General features: G+C 38.1%; 1 protein-coding gene across 2 annotated transcripts in view; it reads right to left on the bottom strand.

Moving 5' to 3' along the window:
* Window positions 1-25,967, bottom strand: part of LOC111155420 (ST18, C2H2C-type zinc finger) — a 112,973-nt gene that overhangs the window by 44,406 nt on the left and 42,600 nt on the right. Inside the window, exons 7-12 of one of the 2 annotated variants that reach the window (XM_022515563.1) lie at window positions 19,965-20,161; window positions 11,628-12,419; window positions 6,882-7,016; window positions 5,070-5,160; window positions 3,913-4,017; window positions 1,711-1,904 (exon numbers count right to left, since the gene is read on the bottom strand). In XM_022515563.1, the coding sequence (XP_022371271.1) occupies window positions 1,711-1,904; window positions 3,913-4,017; window positions 5,070-5,160; window positions 6,882-7,016; window positions 11,628-12,419; window positions 19,965-20,161 (1,514 nt within the window). Of the gene's footprint in view, window positions 1-1,710; window positions 1,905-3,912; window positions 4,018-5,069; window positions 5,161-6,881; window positions 7,017-11,627; window positions 12,420-19,964; window positions 20,162-25,967 lie in introns of those variants that run through there. The other variant, XM_022515564.1, reaches the window with a different exon arrangement.

Below are 25,967 nucleotides of genomic sequence, written 5' to 3'. Positions count from 1 at the left end.
TATTTTTATTATTTGATATACAGGTTTGTTTTGTGCTTAAACCAGCAGAAGTTGTTCTTAATGTCCGACCAGATGGAACTAAATAAATGGTAGAGCCTTTAATGAGCTAGCATTTTGCATATTTAGGTAAAACATGATAAGTAAAGGACAGAGAAAGTGTTCTCAGGATGAGCAGAAAGGCAATTTTAGTTATCAAGGCTGAGTTTCTGTTTTATGTTACTGTTGTGGCAACAAGGCATTACGGAGTGAGAGAATTAACCATATTTCTCTTCACTCTGGGTGTTTGTAAACATTGCTCAAGGTTATGGGAGAAACACCCAAGATTTAAGTGGGATAATATAGAAGCATTTAGTTATTTATTTTGCTGCAAATTTTGTTTACTGTAAACTTTGATCATTATTTTTCATGAAGCAATTTAAAACATTTCCAACTGTGATTCCTACAATTATAAAAATACAAAAATGTCACTGAATGTTTGCATTTTTAAACAATATCTATATTATATGAGTATATAGAATGCCCTTAACTAGCTTCACTTGAATTAAACATATATGTATATGTGTATGCATATGTGTACATTTTATATATATATAATAGAAAACATTGTGTACCTGTGCATATATAATTTTTCCCCAAATCTAACAGGTAGTTGATGTTATTTAGGCTGAGCCCTATTTTTAGTCAGAATAGATAGAATATATTTTGGAGTATAGCATACTCCATTGTTAACGGGTCAACTCCTTTCAAGTATGTTTATCAGTGCTATGTTTTATATAGCATCTAGTTCTTTGAAAGAAGTGACCAACATCACAGAATGAAGCCCATGTTATATGTTCCTAAAGGCACTCAGTGTAGGTCCAGAGGTATGAGATCAAAGGGATTCCATAGATTTGCATGTTGTGAAGAATCCATGGTCTATGGAGGACTCAAATTGGGGAATAATTTCACTTCTTTCCTTATGATATCGTAATGCAGGATTCATATCTGGGTTCATCCCAATGTTTACTTCCTTACCTTTTATTAAGCTATTCAAGGACTCTAAAACACTTGAAGAAATGTGTTAATAAAAACACCAAGTTGTATATATTACACCATCTTTGAGTTATGATCTTCTATACAGATGTGCTACCATTAGAGTATTAACACATTTTAAATGATTCTATATTAATTCTTCAATATATGGATAAACCTCTCCACTGTCACACATATTGCACCTATTGTAAAATCTTGATTTCTAAACTGTGAGTTTCTTCCAAGACCTTCACTTTTTCTCTCTTTCAGTCTAAGTGCTTTTGCTGATTTAAGTACTATTTTAAGTAGTATTTCAATATTTTACCTGTTAAATTTCCATAATTTCAACATGAATCAAAATTACTGTATTGTGATGACTATAACAGTTGTTATTAATCCCAAACCCAGCTGAATGTGAATTAAATATTTCTTTAGAATTACTGTATTTTGATTCAACAATGGCATGATATTTGGAGAATAATTAATCCAGTAACTATTCACCATGTTCAGTTTAACTTCATGTAAAATCGGTAATTCTGATCAAGTTATCACTTGATAACTTATTTTTATTTCACTGCACAATATATTTTCTCTCCTTCTTGCAGTAAATAATGTATTCTAGATTTGAGTACACCCCCACCCCCAAACACACATAGACAAGATGCATTTTGGGAATAAGGATTAGAATTTGAGGCTTACATTCAGGAAATGGTGGTGTTTTTCGTCCTTGAGCTGTTTGCATGAGGGGACGTTTACCAAAAACCTGGGCATCAAAACTGGCATAATCGAATGGTACTTTTCCAAACTTCTCTTGTTCTTTTGACACTGTGGCTCTGGGAGAGGGGATGGCTTGTGATCGGAAATTGAATTCAATTTGTTTCACCAAACTTGTCCTGAAGAAAGAGGGGAGAGTTCAAAAGAACTATGATGAAATTCTTAGTGAGCATATTAGCATCAGAATTTAAAGCAGATCCGATGTGTCATGCCTGTCAGTACCCACGGAGACAGTGTACTATGGAAAAGAGCTGGTCACAGTATGATAAAAGAGAGTACTCTGTGCTGGGAGTGAAAGATGGGAGGCACCAAGGGTTCTGGATGTCTATTGCGAGGCTGCATGTTGTAGGTCTGTCTCCCATTGATAAAAGAGGAATGTGCAATTTTGCATTTGTCTTATGCAGATACAATGAGCAGCAAGTATTTAATGTCTGTTAGCACTTCGAGTTCCACAGAGAGAAACGCCATCTAACTATCATTAGGGCACTGACAAGGTGTGCACATTCTACATATTAAGACTATTAATCAGCCTGGTGGTGAAAAGTCACGTTTGTAGCTGGTGGGGAAATGGCATTGTAGTCCATTCAAAAGAAGTGATGCTGAATCCCACTCTCCTTCAGCAGAGCTGACAGGAGCCTGACACCTAACAGGGGCAGCATACGCACCAGAAACTTCACTTCTGAATTGTGAACTTCCTAGACTTTTCACCTTTTTCCCTTTGTCTCAGTGTTTTTGTTGATACTTCAATATTTTATCTGTGAAATTGTTATCATTTCAATATGAATCAAAATTTTGTATCATAATAGCTATCACATTTTGCAATAGAATTACCTTAATCCAAGCTATGAGTTAAATATTCCCTTAGAACTACTATATTGGGATTAAACAAGGACATCATATTTGTGTAGTACCAGTCCCAGTTAAGAAAAACACAAATATAGTCTAATAGCAAATGAATATAAACAAATACACCTTTCAGAATTTAGCAATATCTAAAATACTTATATGTTTTTCTTTTGTTTCCACCAAAGAATGCCTGACTCATCAGAATGTCAAAATTTCAATGATATTTCTTGGATTACATAAAAAACATTTAAACTGCTACATAAAAATATTTGAAAAAGCAGTTGATCTTATTATTAGATATGTAACTTGGTGTATAACCTTAATATATCTTCATCCTAGTCTAAAACACATTTTTTAAGAAATTAGGGAAATAAGACTAAATGCTATTTCTATATTTGATAAATAACCTACTTATGGAGAAACTAGAGGATATGGCCATATTAACCAAGAAATTTGTTGTTAAGATTTTTAATTGCTAATTATTCAGTAATTCATGATCTTTGCTTGACATATGTTCTTCACTCATCTGATTTTGACTCTTTAATTAAATCTCTGAGAGCACATATTAAGGGAAGCCATATCTTGAAAATGCTTCTAATAACAATGTTGCATTTCAGTGTCTCAGTAACAGTGAAGATCTGGTCATCTGTTTTAATCCTGAAATAACTTTTCCTATCTATATGATTTGTTATTAATAAATGTATAACTTTACATTGTGCTATCACTTGTGGTTTATTATTTAAGTATAAGTAAGGTCTTCCAAACTGCTGAAGATTGTGAAGTACCTGGGGCAAACAGGAGATATTTCATTAACACTTATCAATTCATGGAATGTACTTTTGCCTTAAAGAAATTATATGTATAGCTGGAACAGAGGAATGAATATATAACACCACATATTTTGGGTGGGTGTGAGTGATTTATGAAGGCATTATCTGCAGGGAGAAAGGTTAATCAATCATCGGGAGGGCTTACCTGACTAGTGGGATGGGTTGCATTTAGTGACACAGAATTTTGATTAATGTATGTTATACACTTTATTTCTTTTAGATTCATCCACATTGTGTTACCTTTACATATAGATTAATTTCATGTTAAGCTTCTCAGGGTCTAGCAGTTCATTTAAGTGAGAGTATGATTAACTGGACCAGCCTCTCAAATAGACATTGGTAGTTGTGAATGAAGGTCGGGCCATAGTGAACTGGCACATGAGGGGAGCTGGACGCATTGCATAGGGCATGGCATGGACAGACTACTAGGAACGTCATGGGAGGGTCATACCTGTGAACCTGGTCAGGACACTGCCCGGTTTTGGGTGAATCAAGCTGATTTTTATCCTGGGACATTGCCAATTTTTCAGCTGCAGCAATTGGACAACCAGAAAGACTGTTAAAAAAAAATTAAAAAGGAGGATTTGAGTTAAAAAGATAAAGTAATTTGCTTTGGCATGTACCTCACAACATATTTGGCACGCATTAAATGTTAAGTCATATTAATAGTTCACTTAGCACCTTTCTCATGCTAATAGATCCCAGAAGGGTTTTGCAAACTACCGTGTCAACATTTGCCCCCCAATCCCATCTAAGAAGTGATGAGTAGCAAACTCATTTTTAAAAATCGGAAAATTATGTAAGGGAATTATTCTGAAAGTCTATAACATTTTAAGTAGAATGTACCCACTCCAATTGCAATGTGCCCAGCTATAGATGTTAGCATGATAATTCTATGATTTATCTCAAGATTTTTAGAAAAATGTTAGGGACTTAATTTTAAATCAGTATACTTATATACTGATTTATTTTATATATATATATAAAGTGTAGAATATGAAGTTTTCTGGCAATATGCTTACGAGTTACATAGTATCTTGTGAGCACATAATAGATACACCGTATATATTTACATACCACACAATACATTTGTATGTAAATGCACATGTGTGTTTTAAGTGAGTAGGAATCTCAACGTAATGAATCTCAATGAGATGAAATGATGTTTACCTTCCTCCTGGCTTATGGTCAGAACCACAGTAGATTGAAGCCCTTTTGGTACCTTGTTAATGTTTATTGGATGGGATCCAAGACAAACCCTACACAACTCTTTTCAGTGTCAAAACGGCTATGGTGAAGTTCCAGAGCAAAAAAGAACATGTTCTGTTTATATGCTTATATGAATGTATAACTCTAGTGTTCAAATAGAACATTTTTTTTTGTTTGCCTGTCTGTTAAATGATAATTTCTCAGAAGGTAAAGTGTGTTTTTTTGTTTTTTGTTTTTTACTCTGTATACATTGAGAATATTTCTTATCTATTTCAAGTGGTAACATATTTGATAGTGATCCAGAGATTTTGATGACACAGTGTTAGTTCCTTATTTCCTCCGTGGGAAGTCTGTCTCACTTCTCTTCGTTAGGTAAGAGTAGCCTCTCATCACAATTACCTCCTGTGGGTGTTGCGGTTGCTGTTCACGTGCCCTCTTCCGGTGCATCCTGGGGTGGGACACTTGAGCACGTTTTCATGCATGGCAAGAACTGAGCACAAAATATCACAAAAAGAAAAGAATAGTATACCATGAATACATAGCATGCTAACAAACTGACTTCTCAACTTTGCATTCATAAGAATTTGGTTATATAATCTGCCTTTCTTCCCCCCATAAATGTTCTGGTTGAAATTAATGAGCACTCAAGAACTTCAAAAACTAAATTCAGCAGCGTGTTCAAGTTTTAGTTTCTTTAAACGTCATGTCATGGTTAACACTAGACTTAAATAAGTCTATTCTGTTGGTATTTAACTTAAAATGAGAGGCTCATAACCTTCCTTTTATATTTATGTGCTTTTCCTTGGAAAAGTGGATGGAGAACACTATTTGTCAAGTAGTTCCTGTTAACTTTTCCTCACGGTGTGAAGTTCTGAATATAGTGTTCTTTATTTTCTAAGAGATATTACTTTGATTCTTGTCCATTGCTCCGCACTCCCCCCTGCACTGCCATTCAGTTATTGGTGGAAGAGCATGGTTGAGTGAACAACTCGGTAGTCACTTTGAGGAACTGGTAATCTACCGGGACAGCGCTGAACAGATTAGATGCACTGACTTGTAAAGCTGTGTTTTCGAGGAGGGTGATGCTGAGGCACTCCCACCACTGCGGCTTGTACGACCCACGGGTGTTTCAATATGTAGGTTAAAGAAGTAGAGGATGTAACACATTGATACTTCAAAACTTAGAAGACAGCCCTTTCCTTCTCCTCCAGTTTCCTAGCTCACAGCAGGGCTGAGGGTAGAGAAGCCACCAATGTTTGCTCTTGCTCAGGGCCCTCTGCTACTGCAGGATGCCCTCGAGAGGCATGGCAGGCATCACAAGTTCCTACACGGAATGGGGAGATGGGGAGTAGGGAGGACCCTGGTGACGATGCCCTTTTTTTTTTTTTTTTTTAAAGACTCCATGCCCAGTGTGGAGCCCAGCTCATGGCTTGAACTCACAACGTTGAGATCAAGACTTGAGCTGAGATCAATAGTCGGATGCTTAACCAACTGAACCACCCAAGTGCCCCTGGAATGCACTTCTTATATTTAGATGATGCACTGAGGCCAAAACCGCTCCTGGGCTTAAGGAAGCCACACCTCTGGGTGAGAAAGGACTGTGCAGTCCACAGTTAATTTTAACCATGACTTTTATTTTCTGTACTCTGATGCTTTGTCATCTGGGCCCTGGCAAACCCTGGAGAGACTGCCCTTTCAAACAGCTTTTAAAGGCAAATCAACCAATTGTGAGCCCACGCCCAACTGCCTCTTTTATTAAACTCACACTCTCCACCTGCCAGGTATCAGACACCTATAGACAACCCTCAAGCTTTGGAGCCTACTGAAAGAATTCAAACTAGCCAGTCTTAAGACTGCTTACTTTGCTCCTTCCCACAGAAACCAGAAGTTCCCCCCATCCCTGGCCCCTGATGACCCTGATGCTCCCCTATGTGGCCCTGCCTGTTGTGGCACACCCCCACCCTTCAGGAACTATAACAAATTCTCTTCGCAATGTCGGTTGTCTCCTAACCTACTGTCCTAACTGTACTCTCAGGTTTTCTATTAACACATTGATTTTAAACACCCAGCTAGATGGAAATTTTCTTGACATAGAAAGGAAACTTTGTATTTCCATTCCGAATTCCACATTGGAGGAGAAAGAGGATAAGATCATAATGCTGTGGTGCACTAAGACGAAGCCTACTGGTTTTAAGGATATGTCATACTCACTTTCCAGGGGAACCCGCACTTTGTGGGGGCACCCCGAAAGGCTGCGGTGGTGGGGGTAGAGTCCTGTCACGTGTCCCGTGCCATCGCACCCGGGGATAGGGCACTTGGTCTCCCTCTTTTCAGGCCTTGGTGAATCTACAGAGAAATTAAATCAAGAGATTCATCTGGCTCTTCTTTCCCTCCCCATTCTCTAGAGTGGCCTTGCAGGGTGACATTCTCACTTCACTCAGTTTTTACAGCATAAACATTCTTCTCACATTGCCTTGAATAAGACCCTCAACTAAGACCTGTGGAAGCATAAAAAATGTTTTCAATTTTCTTGGTTTTCTAAACAAAGACTGACATAGGGCAAGGGAGTGTTAAAATACAGAGATGGTTTTAAGTTGTCATATCACATATTGTAGTTAGTGTCTCGTTATGAAAAACGAACCCCACGCCAGAGGCAGACGATGCCTAAGCTCCTGAAAAGGAAAAAAAAAAAAAAAAAAGTGAGAAAGAAGAAGGTATTTAAACTAACAAAGAAGAAACCCCATCTGAGAAGGGTTGCTCTGGTCTTGTTCCTGCAGGTCCCTGGCCTCCTGTGGCCCTAAGGTTCCAGGTCCAAGTGCTGCTCCCTCATACATGTAGAGCCCGCTCTGGCTAGAGTCAGGGAGGGAGTCAACAATGGCATCTTGTGCCATGCCCAAACAATTGGCCGTGCTGCAGAGGGCCCAGATCCCCAAATCCCAATGCATTGCCACTTTGGATCGATCAGGAGAGAGCAGCTACAGAGAAGCAGCTTTCATTTTACTCTGAATGCAGAAACTGAAAGCTCAGGTGATAGGACAGCCTGGCAAGGAAACATTCTAGGAAGAATGGAAATACAGGGTGGGGTTGGCCTTGGGTGGTCTGTACCACCAAGAACATTGGGGTATAGAAGGGGACCACAGGTGCCAGGAGGCAGAGAAAAGGGGCACTTTGTAACACTGCTAGTCAGGCTGCCGTGAGGCATTGACCTAGAGGGGGAGGTCGGAGGGTGAGCTGGGGTTTTAATTTTCCAGCCTACACTTTGCTGAGGGTTAGATGAAAGGTTATATAAATTTGTAAAATAAATGAGGATTATCATGAATTTTGGTGGGGTTAGAGCTACCACAGCAGAGGCCTTCTGCAGATATTTTCATACTTGTGACTGAGATAATAAACCGAAAACAGAAATGCGTTTTTGGAGCCCAAATCACCCCCCTAACTTGTGCCTGGAATGATATACCAATCATTGGGACAATCTTGTCTCTCAGCACTGATGATCAGAGGAACCAGAATCACAATGGACATGGGAGCATCAGAGAAAGGACCAGTGTGGAATGGAGGCTGGCCGCAGGCTTCTCAGAACATGAAGTATCACGAATAATGAATCCACTTGATGCTGAGAGTGAAAATAAATAATCTGTGTGATCCTGTTTTAGGAAAGCTGTCGGCGGTGGACTCGGGGGCAGAACCCTGCTGCGTGAGGATGCGGCGGGCCCATATGCTCCTGCTCCAAGCCTAGTACCGAGAGCAGAGCAATGTCGCGGGATGCGACAGCCATCTCCAGGGTGGGATATTGCGATGAGCAGACGTGCCTCTGTGATACCACGTCACCCCAGTTGTTGGATTATAAACAGTCCTGGGCAGATGGGCACAGCAGGTTGTATGTAATGCAATTATTTGGGGGCATGCTTTCACTAAAGGGGGAGGAGCCAAGGATCCTTCAGCTTAGGCACACACTGCCTGGGAGGGAAGGTCAGCAGAGAAAACTGGAAATCGAAAGTGAGAAATGAACAACCCAAAGACAAGGATGCCTTAAGTATCAGACATTTATGTTTCGTGAAAGACAGGATTTAAATGCCATGGTATCGGGATTGTTCTCTGTCTTTTGCAAGAAACAAAGAGGCATATTAAGAGTTTTGACATGTTCTTTGACTTTTATGGCTATATATTTTACTTAATCCAAAAATGTTGCTAATTGTGAAGTTGTTTTAGGCCTATAGTATCTGTAGATGGAGAGTCAAAAATCCATGAAGTTTGATTCAAGTGACATTACGGTGGTTGACACTGCATATGAGAAGGAATTAGAAAAGAGGAAAAGCAATGTGGGTTTTGATGCCCTTCCTCCCTTGGACCTGGTCCAGGTGAGGCCACATTTCTAAACCACATTGAAAGGTTTGGCGCTGTGCATTTCCCCTCCTTGCCACATTATTTGTCTATAGGAAGCCAGAGAGGGTGTGGGAGATAAGGCCGGGCTGGCACCTGACCAGGTGTGGTCCACTGACAGTCCATCATGCACATTTGTCTGCAAGCCTTCTCTGCTGGGTGAAACAGATGCCATGAAATGCTCTGTGGGGCAGAACCTGTTTGCATGATAAGAAGGCAGAGCTTGAGTTCTCAGGTGACTCTCAGGCCTGGCTCTTCCTCTCCTTTTATTTTCTTTGCTGAATGCTGCATAATGAGAGTGACCTTATACTCTGGTGAACTTACATGTGGGTATGCCTGGGACTATCTTATTTGCACCTGATACACTCCTGTGATTGTTTGTAGCACTCCCCTTTGCTCTGAAAGTGCCTTACGCTGTACAATAAATTCTATGGGGACTCCATACACACTGTGACCTAAAATCTCACTAAATCTTAGTAGCAACGAGATAGCCGAACTTTTTAAAAAAATTGTTTAGAATTGTTGACTATCTGCAGACTTGGGTAAAACGATACTTTAAAATGTTAGTGTTCTCTCCTTTAATAGCGGGGTCTCATGCCCAGGGTATATGGGAAATTAGGATGATATTGTGGAGATCATGAATCTCAGCTGGTATGATTATTGACCTAAGAGCATGGAATGCTCACCAGAGGAAGAAGCTGCTCATAAGCCACTATGTCCCACATCTGGGATGAGGAAGAAGAAAGTCAATATCTAACTTGGACTCTGCAAGTACCTTCTAGATGAAGCCTATAGTTCCCATGCATTATGGGCCTTACCTCTTTTTGCCTCTCTTTCATACTAGTCTGGTCTGGACCTCTTGCAAAGGCTTTGAACGCTGCAAGGCCGGACTATGCCTCACATAATAGGATATATTATTGAATTAACCAGCCTCATTCATAATTCTCTAAACCTTATATCACCCACGTTTACAAACACAGATTCTATTGCCTTGGTGGTTTTTGTAAACAAAAAGTTTCAAGTTCTATAAAAATGACCAAAAGATTGTCAAATATTGTAAGCTATGGCACAAAGAATTAAAGTTTCTCCAAACACTGAATTTCATGGAGCTAGAAGATATCATCAGCTGCAACATAGTGCCGCATTTTGTGTATTAGCAAGCAAGAAAAAAATTACTGAAAATTAAATTATGGCATACCCTTTTGATTTCAGAGATGTTAAAATGGGAAAACTTTGTATCTTAGAATGAATGAAATATAGTAAATGACAAATTATGACTTTTTAGGATTTGAGGTCAAATTTATCTATTTTTTTTTTTTTGGTTTTGTAGCCCATTTAAAAAAATAACAAATATGCACACAGGCAAGTTTAGCACGTTGCATATTAGTGGAGTATACAAAGCTCACAGTGGGTCCTGTCCCAAATCATACACTGCATCGATATTCTATCTTGATCCTAATCCTGGCAAGTGTGTTTGCATAGTATTATTATCTTGCTCTTCACTACATGACATTATTTTATTCTTTGTTTTGTTTTCTCAGCTCTGAGCTGCAAGACAATAATTGACAAGATTGCAGGTGAGTACTACAATAGACCCCAAATGACAAAATATACAGTTCATTTCTGCATAAATCTCAGAAAGCAGATCAACCAAACCATAACTAACATATTATTCTTGTAAGCTTCCTGGGGACATGACCTTAATTTTCTCTAAGATATTCTAATTCTGTGGTTCTTAGACTTCAAGGTACACAAGAATCATCTGAAAAGCGTGCTTTAAAAAAAGGCAAGTTCTGGAGCAGTAAGTCTGATAGGATCCTGGAAATACCCATCTTAAACAAGCCTTCTAGGCACTTGAGAACCACCATTTGGGAATTATCACCAGGCCCATCTGGTGTAAGACTCAGGGTGGGGGGAGGAGTAGCATTATGGGAGATAGGACATAATTTCACTAAAGTTGAGGAACAGTTTTAAGGCCTCCTGCAAGCACATTTATTCTTCTCATTCGTGTTTGGACCAGATATTTGTGGCCCTGAGTTAGAGACCTGGTAAAAGCACAAGGCTTCTAAAGGCATTAGCATTCAGTTTTATCCTAAGAAGGATCAGAGCATCCTGTCCAACTTGCCAGTAGCTCAACATTATTTTGAAGCTCCTCCAAAGGAGTCAGATGATCCCCATAAGAAAGTGGAAAAGAAAAATTAAATTTCTGGAATTGATTTGATTAATAAAATGATTTAAAATCCAAAAAGTACTAACGTCCCTCTAACATGTCCAATATAGTACTGTACAAATACTATATATTTTTTAAAAAGCTGTCAAATTAAGAGAAAAAGAGGCAATGATTCCTTCTTCATGTGTAAAAACATTGCAAAACTGACCAAGCTTGATCTGAGAACAAGCTAGAGAGCAGACAGAGGAAAAAAAAAAGATATTGTTATTTTACAATATGAATTGGTTTTTAAATTGCATCAAGTTGTCAAAAGCTATCTGGAAGTGATAATCAAATCTTAATAATTTTTCTTCCAACCATCAAGGCAATTTTATTCCTAAAATAAATGCAAAAAAAATGTGTCTTACGTTTATTGTTAAAGATTTGTCTTCCACCCATGTCAATAACTTTGGTTTGTCTCCTTTCCCCAGCAAGGTGTTCCAGTAGAAACCTGTCCAACTCTTTGTAGGTGTTATGGAAAACACAACCTCGCTCAGCTTGGAGAGCAATCGCCTGCTCCAGCAAACTAAAGTTCCCCTTCGCCTTCTCCAGGTCAACAGACTCTTCTGTCATGGCTGTCAGACACTCGTTATCATCTTCCTCCATCCCAGTGAATGAGGGCTGGGCTTTGCTGTCCAGCGGTTCCATAGGGGCATTCTGTGGGTCTCTCCTTTCTGTTTCAGAATCACACATATTTTCATAAGAGATAAACTTGTCACCTTCAGTTTTTATTTCAGGAACTTCCAATAGGTCTTTTCTATTATCCACTAGAATATACTTTGGGACCCTGTGTGGTTTGGTTTCTTCTGAGAAGTTGGAGCCACTGTCCCAACCATTCTCTGCACTTTCAGAGTTACTTTCACTGTCATCTGAGGAGCAGAACTGAAGCTGGGAATCATCGATCTTTCCTTTTCCATCATCAGAATGAATCATAAAGCACTCATCAGCTTCATCACTCTCTGCTTTTAGAGACTGGATGCCACTGTCATTTAAATTCTCACTTATGGTCTGAACAGACACATTTTTTTCAAATTTCCCCAAGTGCATTAAAGATTTGACCACAAGCTCTTGATAGCAGCCATATCTGTCTTCCTTCCCATTGGAGTTTTCTTGTGCAGTCGAATGAAGGTTTTCATCCATAGGTTTTATCACGATTTCTTCTATGGAAAAAGAAAGCCAATACTTAAAAAACAACAGCAAAAAATATTTTAAGAAAATTGCACCAATAAGTAGATGAGAGACAGATTTATATATATATATGTACATATATATATATATGTACGTGTATATATTCATATATCATATATATGTATCATAAGTACAACATGTGAATATGTGGATTCTATCAACTTTATAAACATTGAAGAGAAAAATATATATGAATGAATATGAAACAAAACAAAACAGACCTTAATGTTCTGAGAATTGCATTTAAAGAAGTGAGCTAGTAAAATTTTCAGCATATTAACAGCTCATTGTTTCCAGGATACTGAAATAGATACTTAGCAATAACAGAATGCTGAATGTAAAATTGTTGTTACTGTACCTCTTATATTTGCAAATCCTAACCAACCAGAAGGAAATCAAATATGTATAATACTATGCATAAAGGAAACATTAAATTTCTCTGCTAGCATGGCAGCGTATTTTCAAAGCTTATTTGGTTTATGTTCACTGCCTCCACAGTTTCTCAAACATACTTTCAGATTTTATGGGATGTTAGTTAAAAGACAGAATATATCCACATACAGATGATAACTAAGAGAGTTCTGAAGCTTTCAAGGTTTCCTGTTGACTTTCAGAACTGTCACACAGAAATTCCATGCCAAGGGAAATGCAAGTAAATGGGAGAATTAGCATGATCAAATATCTTTATTTAATTTTATTTATTTATTTATTTATTTATTTTTAAGGATTTTATTTATTTATTTGACAGAGAGAGAGATCACAAGAGGCAGAGAGACAGGCAGAGAGAGAGAGGAGGAAGCAGGCTCCCCTGCCGAGCAGAGAGCCCAATGAGGGACTTGATCTCAGGACCCTGAGATCACGACCTGAGCCGAAGGCAGAGGCTTAACCCACTGAGCCACCCAGGTGCCCCCAAATATCTTTTTTAAAAGGATTATTTATTTGTTTATTTATTTGAGAGAGAGAAAAGAGAGACTGAGGAAGAGATTGAGAGCAGAGGGTAAGAATCACCAGCAGACTCTGTGCTGGGTGCAGAGACCACCGTGGGGCTTGATCTCAGGACCCTGAGATCATGACCTGAGCTGAAATCAGAAAGTTGGAAGCTTAACCAACTGAGCCACCCAGGCTTTCCAGCATGGTCAAAAACATAAAATAGTGACACATTTTCTGGCCTGGTACGTGCATGCATTTGCGTAAGAAGACAATGAGATGAGAGATGGAGATGGCCAAGTATGTAGAACATTAACGAATTGTTTTCAGTAGCTGGCCGACTGGAGTCTTGACAGTCAGAGAGCCTTGGGACTAAGAGCAGGTCTCTGCATGCCAGTCTGTCCAGAACAGTCCACTGGATCTGTCCCAGTCCAGTTATCAGTGTCATCCCCTTCATCCTTGGCAGTGGCCCAGCTGCAGTGACAGTATGTGCATGTATAGTCATATGTATATGTATATGCATGCATGCATGTATATGTGCACACACACATATGTATTATATCTATATATATAATATATACGCACACACACATATACATATGTGTGTATGTGTATGTGTGTGTATGTGTGTGTGTGAGTGTATACATATACACACACACATACACACACACACACACACACACATATACATATATATATATACATATATATATATATATAAATGATAGCCTACCCAAGCCTGCACCCAATTAAGGGTACAATTCAGGGTGCAGATCTGCTAGTGTTCCAGCCCTGGCTTAACATACATGGTGATCAGGGGAGCATGACACCCAGCATACATGCGGCTGTGAAATGCACCAGACAACCCAGCAATGGTCCCCTTAAATATTCAGTCAGACAAAAGAAGAAGGAGAAGAAGAAGAAGAAGGAGAAGAAGAAGAAGAAGAAGAAGAAGGAGGAGGAGGAGAAGGAGAAGAAGGACCATTTCTGTGTCTCTGAAGGCAGAGTGGAGGATGGGCAGCGCAAAATAATAAGCCCCCTTAAAGACTGTGAAAGACACCAAGTGAAGTGCATTCTGTGTTAATAAACATCTTTGGAGGGAAGAAAAGGACAGCCATCCTGCGTGATGGCTGCAGGAAAGGGTGTCTGTGGAGGAGACAATGTGCCTTTTTTGGTCTCATTTAATTTTTTATAAACATTGTCTCTGACAAGGACACTCAAAAATACATCTCCATCATCTTCCTTTCTGGTAATTATCTCCCTAAATCAACACTGGACTGCCAGGATCAAGTAAATATTGCCATAGTAACTAAAAGCATTTTTGGATGAAGGGAAGAATTTAGTCACAACACTAGCCCCTTTAAATAATGCTGATTATAGGGTGCAGTCTTTTGTTGGGATCTATTCAACATAAACTGAAAAATTTAACATTTTACTTCCTAGAAAAGAGGCTGGATAAACAAGCACATCACATTTGATGGGATGGTCTTTTCCCTTCTGAATTCATATCAGAGGAATTCCAGGTTTAAATAATATATTAAACATAGTCTAAAATGCAAATGAAATTTTTCTCAATAACACGGTTGGCTATTAGGAGAAAGTGTAAAGGGTTATGATAATTTTAAAGTATTATGAACTACAGAAAACAAATAAAAAGCATTTTTAGTGAATATGCTCAATTCATTGAACTATTCTCTCACTCCACTTAACTACCCACATGTGTACAATAATGATTTATAGACATTATACCTAATTATGCATATTTGGGCTGTGTTAGAGTGCTAACAAAAGCTCTAGAAAGCAACAATTACCTCTGTTGCTTAGCTACATAGTTTAAAATATTCCTATTAAGTGCAGATCACCAGAGAGGCGGGAGTGACAAAAACGCACATGTGCAGGACAATGCGTTTCCCTGTGCTGCTGCCAACAGCTAGCATTTTGGGTCATTTCCAGTTTACATAATTGTTTGGTTCAACTGTTTGTTATATGCTAAAAGAAAATATTTATTAATTATTCTTCAGAAAGAGAGGAGTCCTGCTGATAGAGGTGCCTATGTGCATCGCGCGAGATGGTTTCCAGGGATGTTCCGCAAATCTGCAAACCAACTTCCCATATACCTACCCCTCTCTGGCTTTCGCTGTCATTGGAAGAAAAAAAAAAAGTTGAGTTAGCTTTTGAACCTGACAGATCTGTGATGAGGTTCTTGTTTCTCCTAGCTCTGTAATGGGCTGCCTACATGTTTACGTTAGTGTGTTTTTATTTTCATGGTGGCTCGGTGATTCATTTGGTACCTTTATCATTGAAACAGCTAACCTGATTTGATTCCAGGCTTGCGTGCTCGTGTCTGCGCAAACCCCAAAAGCATCCTTGACCTTTCTGAACCCTGTGTCTTCATTTACACGGTGAGGCACGTTGCAGAATTTACACGCGAGAGCACGCAAAGCAGGTGCCACACAACAGGTGTTTGGTAAATGACGGCTGTCTTCTCCCTTCCCCAGATACACTTTTAGAGCACAGTAAAGGCAGGCAGGCGATACAAGGGAGCCTCTACATAAATGAGGTGGGACCTGTGTTCTGCTTAATAAGCAGTGAAACTGATCCCTGAGAGAGGGCACAGCCCACAGTGTGAAGGAGGCTCGGCCAGTTTACCACCTATGCCATGCGGGCTATGGAACTGCTCATCAACCGCCTTCAGAAACTGGGGCTTCAAAGCCCAGTGCACAATGTGGAGGGAAAACCACGACGGGTTTGAGGTCCAGAGACTAGGGCCGAACTGCTGGCTCAGCACCACCTGCCTGTGTGACCCTGGGGCAGGTCTGTGTGTCTGAGTCCTGGTTCCTCATCATTTAAATGAGGATGATCCAGTGACATCCTAGGACAATAAACTGTTATGCTCCTGGCATGGTGTTCAGTTCTTTATTGCATTTAATCTTTATAGTAATGACAAGAAAGGGACTTTCTGCTCAATTTTACAGAAGGGAAATGATTTTCTAAGGGGCTAGGGGCTTGCTCAAGATCACACAGCTAGCCAGGGGTGGCAGGGGTGGAGGTGGGGGCTGACATCCAGATCCAGGGCCATCCCTCTGCAATAAGCTACCCCAAATCCCACAGCCCAGGAAGCTCATATTTCTCAACTGATGCTTATAAAACACAGCAACCCTTAGGAGAAACTGTTCAGAATACTAATAGTCTATTATTTTCCCAAGTTTGGTTACTTTCAAGGGTGAATTTACAGGAAGATACTAAAATACAATTATCACCTGACTTTGATCAAAAAACAATGACTTCTAAATTATAAATAAAATATGTAAAAATGAATAAGCAGCAATAACAAGACAAAAATTAACAAGTACCCATGCCTTGGCTATCTCCATATAACAGTGTAGGTCAGAAAATTCCTTGGGCACACTCCCTGGGGACACTGAGAGTTGGATGTTTACCTAGCACACACCTTTCTCCTCCTGAAAGGATTTCAAAGTGTGGGGCAGGAGGAGGGGCCAGAGCTGGATGACACCTTCTGCGACATGAAGTAAAAAAAAAAAAAAAAAAAAAAGTTTTTGCCTGATATGAAAAATTTCACATTTGTTTATTTGCTTGAAACCAAAGTCTCTACTCTAAGGGGTCTGGTAATCCTAGAAAGCATATGCTAATGACTCTCACATTATCTCTCAGATGTTCTGCCTCAAAACAACTTTAAAAATTCCTCTGAAAATCACAAGTTTGGAGTTTGACTCCTTTAATATAACTGGATTTTATTTTAATTGGATTTTAGTTCTCTTTCTAGAACTATCAAAGTTACTTGTATACATATGTTAGTTTTCCAGGTCTCTTGACTATGTAAATCTTGCTAAGAATTAAAGCCCTAGAAAAATGAATTATTCTTTCAAAATTCTAAAATCATAGTGGTTTATCCCTTATTTGTGTTTCGTTGAGAGATAAGATGTGTTAAAATGATCATTTCAGCCCCTAGAGCTCCTAGAGTTGTGACAGATTTCCCTGCGTCATGACTCTGAGTTTAGAAACTGAGGAAGGACACCATACACGTGGCTAATCTCACTTCCAGGCGACTCTTCTTTTCCTTGTTGGCATTGGGAAAGCACACACTTGTCCTACCGCCTGGTAGTACTTTACAAGCTCATCTTCTGCTTGCCCCAGTGAAGAAGGTGTATCTGTAAGGTTTGTCCACATTCTCTTCTATCACCATTAATGCGTACCTGCAGTTGTTTGAAAGACACCCAGTTGAGGGCTTGAGACATTATTTTGCTATTAAATGGATTCAAGCCCAGGAATTAAAGCCTTCCTAAGCACTGCCCCCTTCTTCATCATCTGAACCACCTGCTGAAGGCACAACTGGACACACACGTGCAAGGAAAAGGCCTCGGGGAACCCGGAGTAAATGAGATGACCGGTGAAAACCCCCCTTTCCCTCTGGAGGGGTAGGTAACTTGCTCAGAGGTCTGAAAACAACTTAAGATTCTTTCAGCTGGGGGTAAGAGCATCTGTGACCTGTTATTTCTGGAAACGTAACTTTGTGATCGGATGTTATAGAATACTGCCCTCTCTACTTTTGGAAAGTAGTCAGAGCATGGGAGGATTGGAATATGGAACACAGTTAGCTGGGAAATAATTATTTTGCTTATCCTTCAATTGTTACCTAATTATCTTCTTTTCAACACCTACAAGTTGCATTACCTTAAGCATTAAATCTCTTTGGTCTTCAATGATCTCATCTGTAAAATTGGGACCATAATCATGCATACCTCATGTCATCGTGGGGTGGATTAAGTGATATAATTTATGTGCCTGGAATATATTAAGCATTCAAAAATAATGGCCACTACCACTACAATTTCAGCATATTCATTATTAATAGTGCTTCCAGTGCTAAATATAAAAATAGATAACATTTGTGAACCTGCAAATATTTGTCCATCAGTGCTTCTAACTGAATGTTTCACTGAGTACATTTTGACAGAATATTTTCTTGGTGGATACTGGGCATCTATGATGATCACACAACTAACATAAAAGGCAGGAAATTAGGGTGCAGATATAGTCCTTGTCCTCATGGCACTTACAAGAATGGGTTGGTGTAAAAGATGCCCATTTAAAAAAAAAACAGCTGGTGAGTTAATGTCAACTAGGTGAATTTTATAGCTCAAATCTAACCACATCGATTCAAGGACCCTCCCTAATACTAGATTCAACCTACAGCTTTCATAAATCAACAAAAAGTGGACCAGCTCAAGGAAACAAGATGAGTCAAGGCTCATTATAATTTACAGATGAATGATGAGGCTTTAAGCCATATGGTAAATACAGGGAATCCAGGACATTTGCTTAAACACTGTCAAATCAGCATACAGCTTTGTTTTCACTACAGAATCTCAAACTACTTGCAAGCTAAGATTACTGAAGATCTGATGGTTGTGTCCTGAATTTGTGTTCAGTCAGTATGCTTTTACATCTTTTCTAGTAATCCCTATTGCTGTCACTTTAATTCTGTCTATAATAGATACTTATGATCTAAGAGCTCTTTGCCTATGGTTTGTAACGTACATACTTCTTTTCAAATGACACATATTTAGTATATTTTGATTCTTTAAAAATCACATTCAGAAAAAAACATATTTCATAGAATATATGTACACCTCATTTCATTTTCTAATCAGTCAAACTTTTGATTTCCATTTATTTTTTTCATAAATTTTTGAGATATTTGCATGTCCTTCAATTTCAGCCTCAAGCACAAAGTGGTTGGTGATGGTCCAACTCCTGGAGACACTGTGACCACCATGAACCCAATAGGAGTAACTGTGAACTGGGGAGAAGCATATCCTAAAATTTCAAAATAGTAACTATATATCACTTAGCATGCAAAGAGCATTTTGTGAGCAAGTGAAGAATTGAATTCATGAAATACAATGTGTGCCTAAAGGTAATTGAAAATCACTTATTTCAGAACTAATGGGCACAGTGATACATTTTCTATAACACATCATTTTCCTACTGAAGGATCTAGGCTCCCAACTTTGGGTCCCTTCTGCTAAGTCCATTGCTATAAGTATTTATTTTAAAGATGGTAAAAGATTAGGGTCACAGGTCACCTGCATTAGCCTATGTTGTTAATACCTATTATATTTGGGGGGACAAATAATATTCTGTGTGTTTATAAAGAAGTAAATTCTTTATTTATATATGTCATATCTTAGATACCTTAGGCTTAAATATGTCCTTTTATTTTTAAGGGTTCTTTCAAGGATAGACATCTGTTCTATTAGGGAGTCAAGGTACTCTTTAAGGCTTAGTATCTTTTATTTTCCTCAAAAAGAGGCACACTCCAATTCTGTGCTTTTGAAAACAGACTAAGGCAAGAACTCTCTATGACTTAAATTTAGACTCCCGCAGTTACTGATAAACAAAAAAAAATTGGCTCTCGGTAAATGGATGCCAAGTGAATAAATGTTTGGTTTTGCTTTCAAATGGGAATTTGCTTCTACAGCCACAAAGACTGGATGTTCTACATAAGTTAAGACTGAGGCTTTGGTGTCAGGGAGTAGATAAAAGTTTGGGCTATTCCCGCTTGCTACCTGTGGCAGTGTGATCGCTGGCTTCCGGGAGGCCATCTTCCTCCTCTGCCTCGGTCCTGTCATCACATTCTCTGCAGTCCAGGTTTGGGCTGTAGTGTCGGGGCTTCATTAGCAGGGATTTTCTCTTGTTGACTGGGACACCCAAAGCCTGCTCTGCAGCTCTCCTCTTCTTCGCCATGGAGCAATCATATGCAGCACTGTAGTGATTGAGGGAAGAACATGGAGAAAGACTATACCACATACTTGCCACTAATTTGATTTCCATGAAGTATAACCCAAAACCCGTGGAACCTGGGAATAAAGTTTAGGGTTAGGTGTTGGCACTAACAAAAACAGCCCACCCATTGAATCTACTGAACTGTGTGGATTCTGTTTTACTGTCTATCAGAAGAGTTTTTTTAAAAAAAAATCATCCTTAATCCTGAGTAAGCATATGTTAATCTGTGCTTTGCTTGGCACTACATTAAATACCCAGGGAGGGATGAAACAAGATTTGCACTGGTTTGCTAATCCTAAGAAACAGCTAATGTGAAAAATATACCACCAGACACACACACACAAAAACATGTCCAGTATGGATAAATCACAAGGTTTTTCAAATAGTTGTTTGCTACCCAAACTGCTTATCTCTGTCACAGTTGCGGATCAGACTTGAGATGCCACATCCTGAGTTTGACCTGAAAGAGGAAAGCATAAAAGGAGGGGCAAGCTAGGAACATTCCATCAACCCATCTCCAATATCTCTCTCTCTCTCTCTCTCTCTCACACACACACACACACACACATACACTTTAAAAAAAGGTGAAAAGATGCTACCTGGCATTCTGCCTTCTGATTTTCACCCATTTGGCACACAGAACAAACAAATAAAAGGAGGAGAAATAAGATTGGATTTCACAAAAATGGACAACAGTTTATCCTTACTCCTGTCCTCATATGATTTTGTTTGGAAATGCTCCTGAGAGCAGCTCTTTCAAAACAGATTTCCTACATATAGCTCACTCAGAATTAATGCAGATCACTCTATGTGCTGAAGTTAAGACAAACATTCTCTTGGCAAGATCCAGGAAGACCAGAGGATTTAGCCCACAGTGAGTCTGTGAGAGATATTTATTAAACGCCCTTTGAAGAAAAATGCAAGAGATTTAGAAGCAAAGATCCAGAATAGAGAATCTTAGACTCCAAGTATTTGAGATATTATTTACTCCATCACAAAAAAATGACTGAATACACAGTAATATTATCAAATAGACAAAAGTCTTAAATTGTTCTCTTGGGAATATCAGTCCAAAGATGGTGGCCCATTCATAAAAAAAGATTATAGTCATGAATGGATTCTTGAACTTATAACAACTAGATTAAAAAATCTTCAGAGGGAGGGTGCCTGCGTGGGTCAGCCAGTTAGGTGTCTGCCTTCAGCTTAGGTCATGATCCCAGGGTCCTGGGATCAAGTTCTGCATCGGGCTCCCTGGTCAGCGGGGAGACACTTCTCCCTCTCTCTCTGTTCCTACCCCCATGCTTGTGTTCTCTCTCTTGCTCTCTCAAATAAATAAAATCTTAAATTAAAAAAAAAAAACTTCAGAGGGAAAAAAATGGGAGTGTTATTCCTTCTAGGAAAAAATGAATCTATAAGGAGAGAGTCCAGGAGGATTACAAATCTTTTAAAAAAAGATTAAAAAGTGAATGATTGAAAATTATCCTGAGGAAGAGAATAATGAAGTTCCCAAATAAACTAATTTCCCTTTATAAAATCTCTCTCATGAGTCCAAATTTAAAGTAACCCTGTAGAGAAGATGGAGCAAAAAAGATGACTATGGAGCAAACTCCAGATGACTATGGAGCAAACAGGCATTTATGTGGAGACTGTTGAAAGTGGAATCCTATTATCTACTGGTTTGTCAAGGAAAAGTCTACAACATGCGGTTATGATATAATACAAGTAGGCATAAAACCAGAATTACCCTTACACTAGTCTTCTTTGTCAAGGAGACTGACCTTGGAAGGAAGAGGGACAGAGAAGCATATAAAAAAAGGCTACATCTCCTAAGTATATGCGGTAAGTTTAAGAACTTCCCCAAACTAGTGGAAGTCTCCAGAATCAAGTGAACTTCCGTTGAAGATGCTCAGAAAATATGAAAGACCACTAAACTATTATCTCAAACTAAGAAGAGAGGCTCCTGGCAAACATCATTCAGGTATTAAAGCAGGGAAGAAAGGTGGATTCTAAAAACCAATATAAACATACCATTGGTTCTGGGAAAGAGACCAAGAAAGTTTATCAAAACAAAGATTTGTCAGTATCAGGAAACACTGTTCAATAAGACCTGGGTGGCGACTAGTTAGAAAGAACTGGTCAGTCAGAAAAATGTCATTTCTTTGATGCTTGATGAATGAGGCTGAACATTAACTACCCGTAAGATCCTTACAGACTTTGTCTTGTTAATATTGTTATCCAAATTTACATATAAAGACAAGTATTCTCAAAATCAGGTTATCTGGTAATCAGTGGAGCTGACATTTGAATCCCAGGCTGCTGGACCCTAAAGCTCATGCTCTCTCCTACATTTACCAAATTAAAACAATAAAATTGGTTAATTTCCATGTGCATTTGTCAACTGAGTGGAGTAATACCTAATCAACCAGCTCCTATCTAACTGGAAGGAAGCTGCCTATCACAGGGTTTTGCCCAAAGATTGAGGTGCAGATAAACAGGACACTCATCAGATCTAGAGATAATACTGAATTGCAGCAATGGAATCATGTTGCAAATGTAATTAAGACCCCCTCAAATGACCATTGTCTGGAGTAGCAGAGTGAACCTAATGAGATGGCACTTAATGGTAGTAAAAATCAAGTTCAGTGTTTAGGTCCAAATAATAACTGTGCAAGGATGAAGGAGATATGCAAGGTTTTATCAAAAGTACAAATTAGGCTTAAAAGAAATGATTGTATTTGATACTGTGCATAAAGTTCCTTAAGGAACATTATCTGTGTAATCTGAGAAGAATAATTGAGTTTTTTTGAAGACTAAATTCCTCATCCCTCGAATACAGGTAGTAATTTCTGTATCACGTGTTGTAGACAAAGAAGATGACATCGGTCCTGGTAGTGGCTGAAATAGATCAAGATAGAATTGTTCTGATTCCCAGTTTAGTGCTCCTTGGACTCCATCACTGCCAGGCTGACGCTGCCACAATGCAACATCACAAACTCTCTCCTTAGGACACTGTATAGATTTATGCATGCTTGTATGTCCATAAAGGCATTTTAATTTTTTATATGTTATTTATATTTATGTAAATTACATGAGATTTATACACAACATTTACTTTAAATCTCACATTCTGTGCATTTCTCCATTGCAAAGTAGCCATGGCCCAGGAAGCATTTGGAGCTAAAATGAAAGGCTTTATAATAAATATTACCCTTTGTGTGTGCATGGAAAATGGTCCCTTTCCCTAGTTTTCCCTGAGGGCACACTATTTTGGCTTTATTGTGACACTTCACTGTGACACTGCAATGAGGGAAAGCCATGCTTTACATGTCACTGAAAGAAATGCCACAAAATGCTAACATATCTTCTCAAGGTTGCCAGAAATAATTTCCACTGGGTTGTGTTTTCCCATCTGCGGAGCTCTGAAATGTTAAGGAAATAAATGAGCTCTATTATCTATATTTTTCTAGTAGATGAGAAAAAAAGAAAAAAAATACACTCAGCCCTGCATTTATTGTTCTATTCAATCAAACTGTTGCTTTAAACATCCAGAGTCCTCGAGGGAACTTTATCAATGCACCAAATACCTTTCAACATCATATTTCATATCTGTGGTTTTGATTTTATTAAAATATATTTAAAGATCTGTATTTTTACTTTAGAGAAATTTTTGATTACATAATTGAGAAATCCTTCCATTTAGAAACTCAGATTCTTATTTGAAAATGATATTCCCTTTGGTGACAACATATGGCTGAAATTTTACTCAAAACAATGATTGAGAAAAACAATAATTAGATAACATTAATGATAGGCTCAGTGCTGGAAGTATGTTTAGAAGTCAAATTCATTGATCTTTCAGATTTCAAAAAAGAAAACAACAAATTAGGGAACTATGAATCCCCAAAATCTGTCCAATAAACACCGGGCTCTACAGTTTCACAGTTTATCTTCCACAGTAATAAATTCTCAATGCAAGTCTTAAAAAGATATGTAACAAATTAAAAAATGAAGGTTCAGTAACAGATATACTCTGAGCACACTCCCACAAAGAATAAGATAGAAAAAGCAATGAAAGTTATGAATCCCTGAGCCTAAGGAAATTATTTATATGTTCCATTTCTGTGGAATATTCACAGTGGGTATTCGTATAGATTTCTTTTAATTAGGAAGAATACCAGAGACTTGGGGAAAGGAACCAAGAAGTATGCATTTGAATTAAAATGACTGGCAGAAAAAAACAAAGATACAATTATTGTAAAAGAAAAAAAATTTAAACTACTATTATTTTCAGAGACACGATTTTATTTAAGGAAAATCCAAAAGATTCTACACATAAAATATTAAAAGAAGGAATAAAATATAATAAGGTCATTAAAAATTATTTGAACTTCTATAAACAAATCAATAAAAAATTAGAAAAAAACATTTATAATGCACAGAAATATGAAATGCTTAGGAATAAACCTAACAAAAGATGCATAAAACTTATACAAAACATTTAAAGAAAATTAAAGAACTAAATAGAGAAATATGAGATGCACATGGAATAAAAGAGTCAGTATGCAAGATTTCAATTCTCCCCAAATTTATGTTAGATTCAAGGCCATCTCAAAGAAAATTCCAAGAACAATTTTTTTAGAAATTAATAACTTAGTTCTAAAATTTGTGTGAAAATTTAAAAAAAGCTAAGAACAGCATAAATCATCTTGAAGAAAACAACAAAGTTGAAAAACTGACAGTTTTGAATGTCAAAGTTTATATAAGCCTATATAGCACATGACATAGGGTACTGTGGTGCAAGCATAAACAAACAGACCAATGAAACAGAATAAATGTTCCATCGACTGGGTCGAGAAATAGGCTCACATATATATGGTCAATTTTTGACAATGGTGTCATTGAGAAAAGGGTTGTTTCTTCAATGAACGGCACTGAGCCAACTGGATAGCTATCTAAAAAAAAAAAAAAAAGTTTTGTCTTCTACCTTATAGTATATACAGCAAACAATTCTGGAAGAATTATAGATCTAAAAAACGAACAAGTCAGTAGAAAAAGTAAGCCACAGAATGGGAAAAGGTATTTGCAGTTCACCTTTATTTTAAAAAAGTACATACAGAATATATAAAGAATACTTGCAAATAAATAAGAAACTAACAATCAATTTAAAAGTGGACAAAAGATGTGGGCAGGCACTTACAAAAGAACAGATACACAAATGAAGAGGGGTTCAGGCTCTTTCAACTCCAGAGAAATGCAAAAATATATATTGGTTCCTTGGCTAATAAAGTGATAACCATAAATGAAATCCTCTAAAACTTCTTCCTTCCCATTTCCAAATAGCAAATCCAAAATCTTATATTCTAGAAGGAATAGTAAAGATTAGTGCCATCCTTAAACTTAGAGTATGTATGGTCAGTGGTTCCTATAATTTTTCCATTAAATTTACAATTGCAGACCCTAATAAGGTTAATGATTCTGGTGGTTAATGGTAGACTACCATGAACTCAAACAAATAATAGTTCTAACCACAGCAGCTAAAGTGTGGGATCTTTGCTTTAGCAGATTAAGACTCAAATATGTACTGAGTCACTGACATGGGAAATGTGTTCTTTCCCATCTCTATCAGAGAGCAGAACCAAGACCAGCCAGTGTTCCAATGATAAGGAAAAGAGTGTAGATCTAAATCCTTGCTGAAGACTGCACATTCTGCTGTCCTTGATCATAATGCAGCCTGAGTAATCCAGACATCCCACAAAATATCACATTGGTAAATTATGTTGATGACA

The sequence above is a fragment of the Enhydra lutris genome, unplaced genomic scaffold (genome assembly GCF_002288905.1).
Source record: "Enhydra lutris kenyoni isolate GAN:26980312 unplaced genomic scaffold, ASM228890v2 scaffoldscaffold41, whole genome shotgun sequence".
NCBI classification, from domain to species: domain Eukaryota; kingdom Metazoa; phylum Chordata; class Mammalia; order Carnivora; family Mustelidae; genus Enhydra; species Enhydra lutris.
Note: the sequence above shows the minus strand (reverse complement) of the source record. Positions and strands in the feature narration are given on the sequence as shown.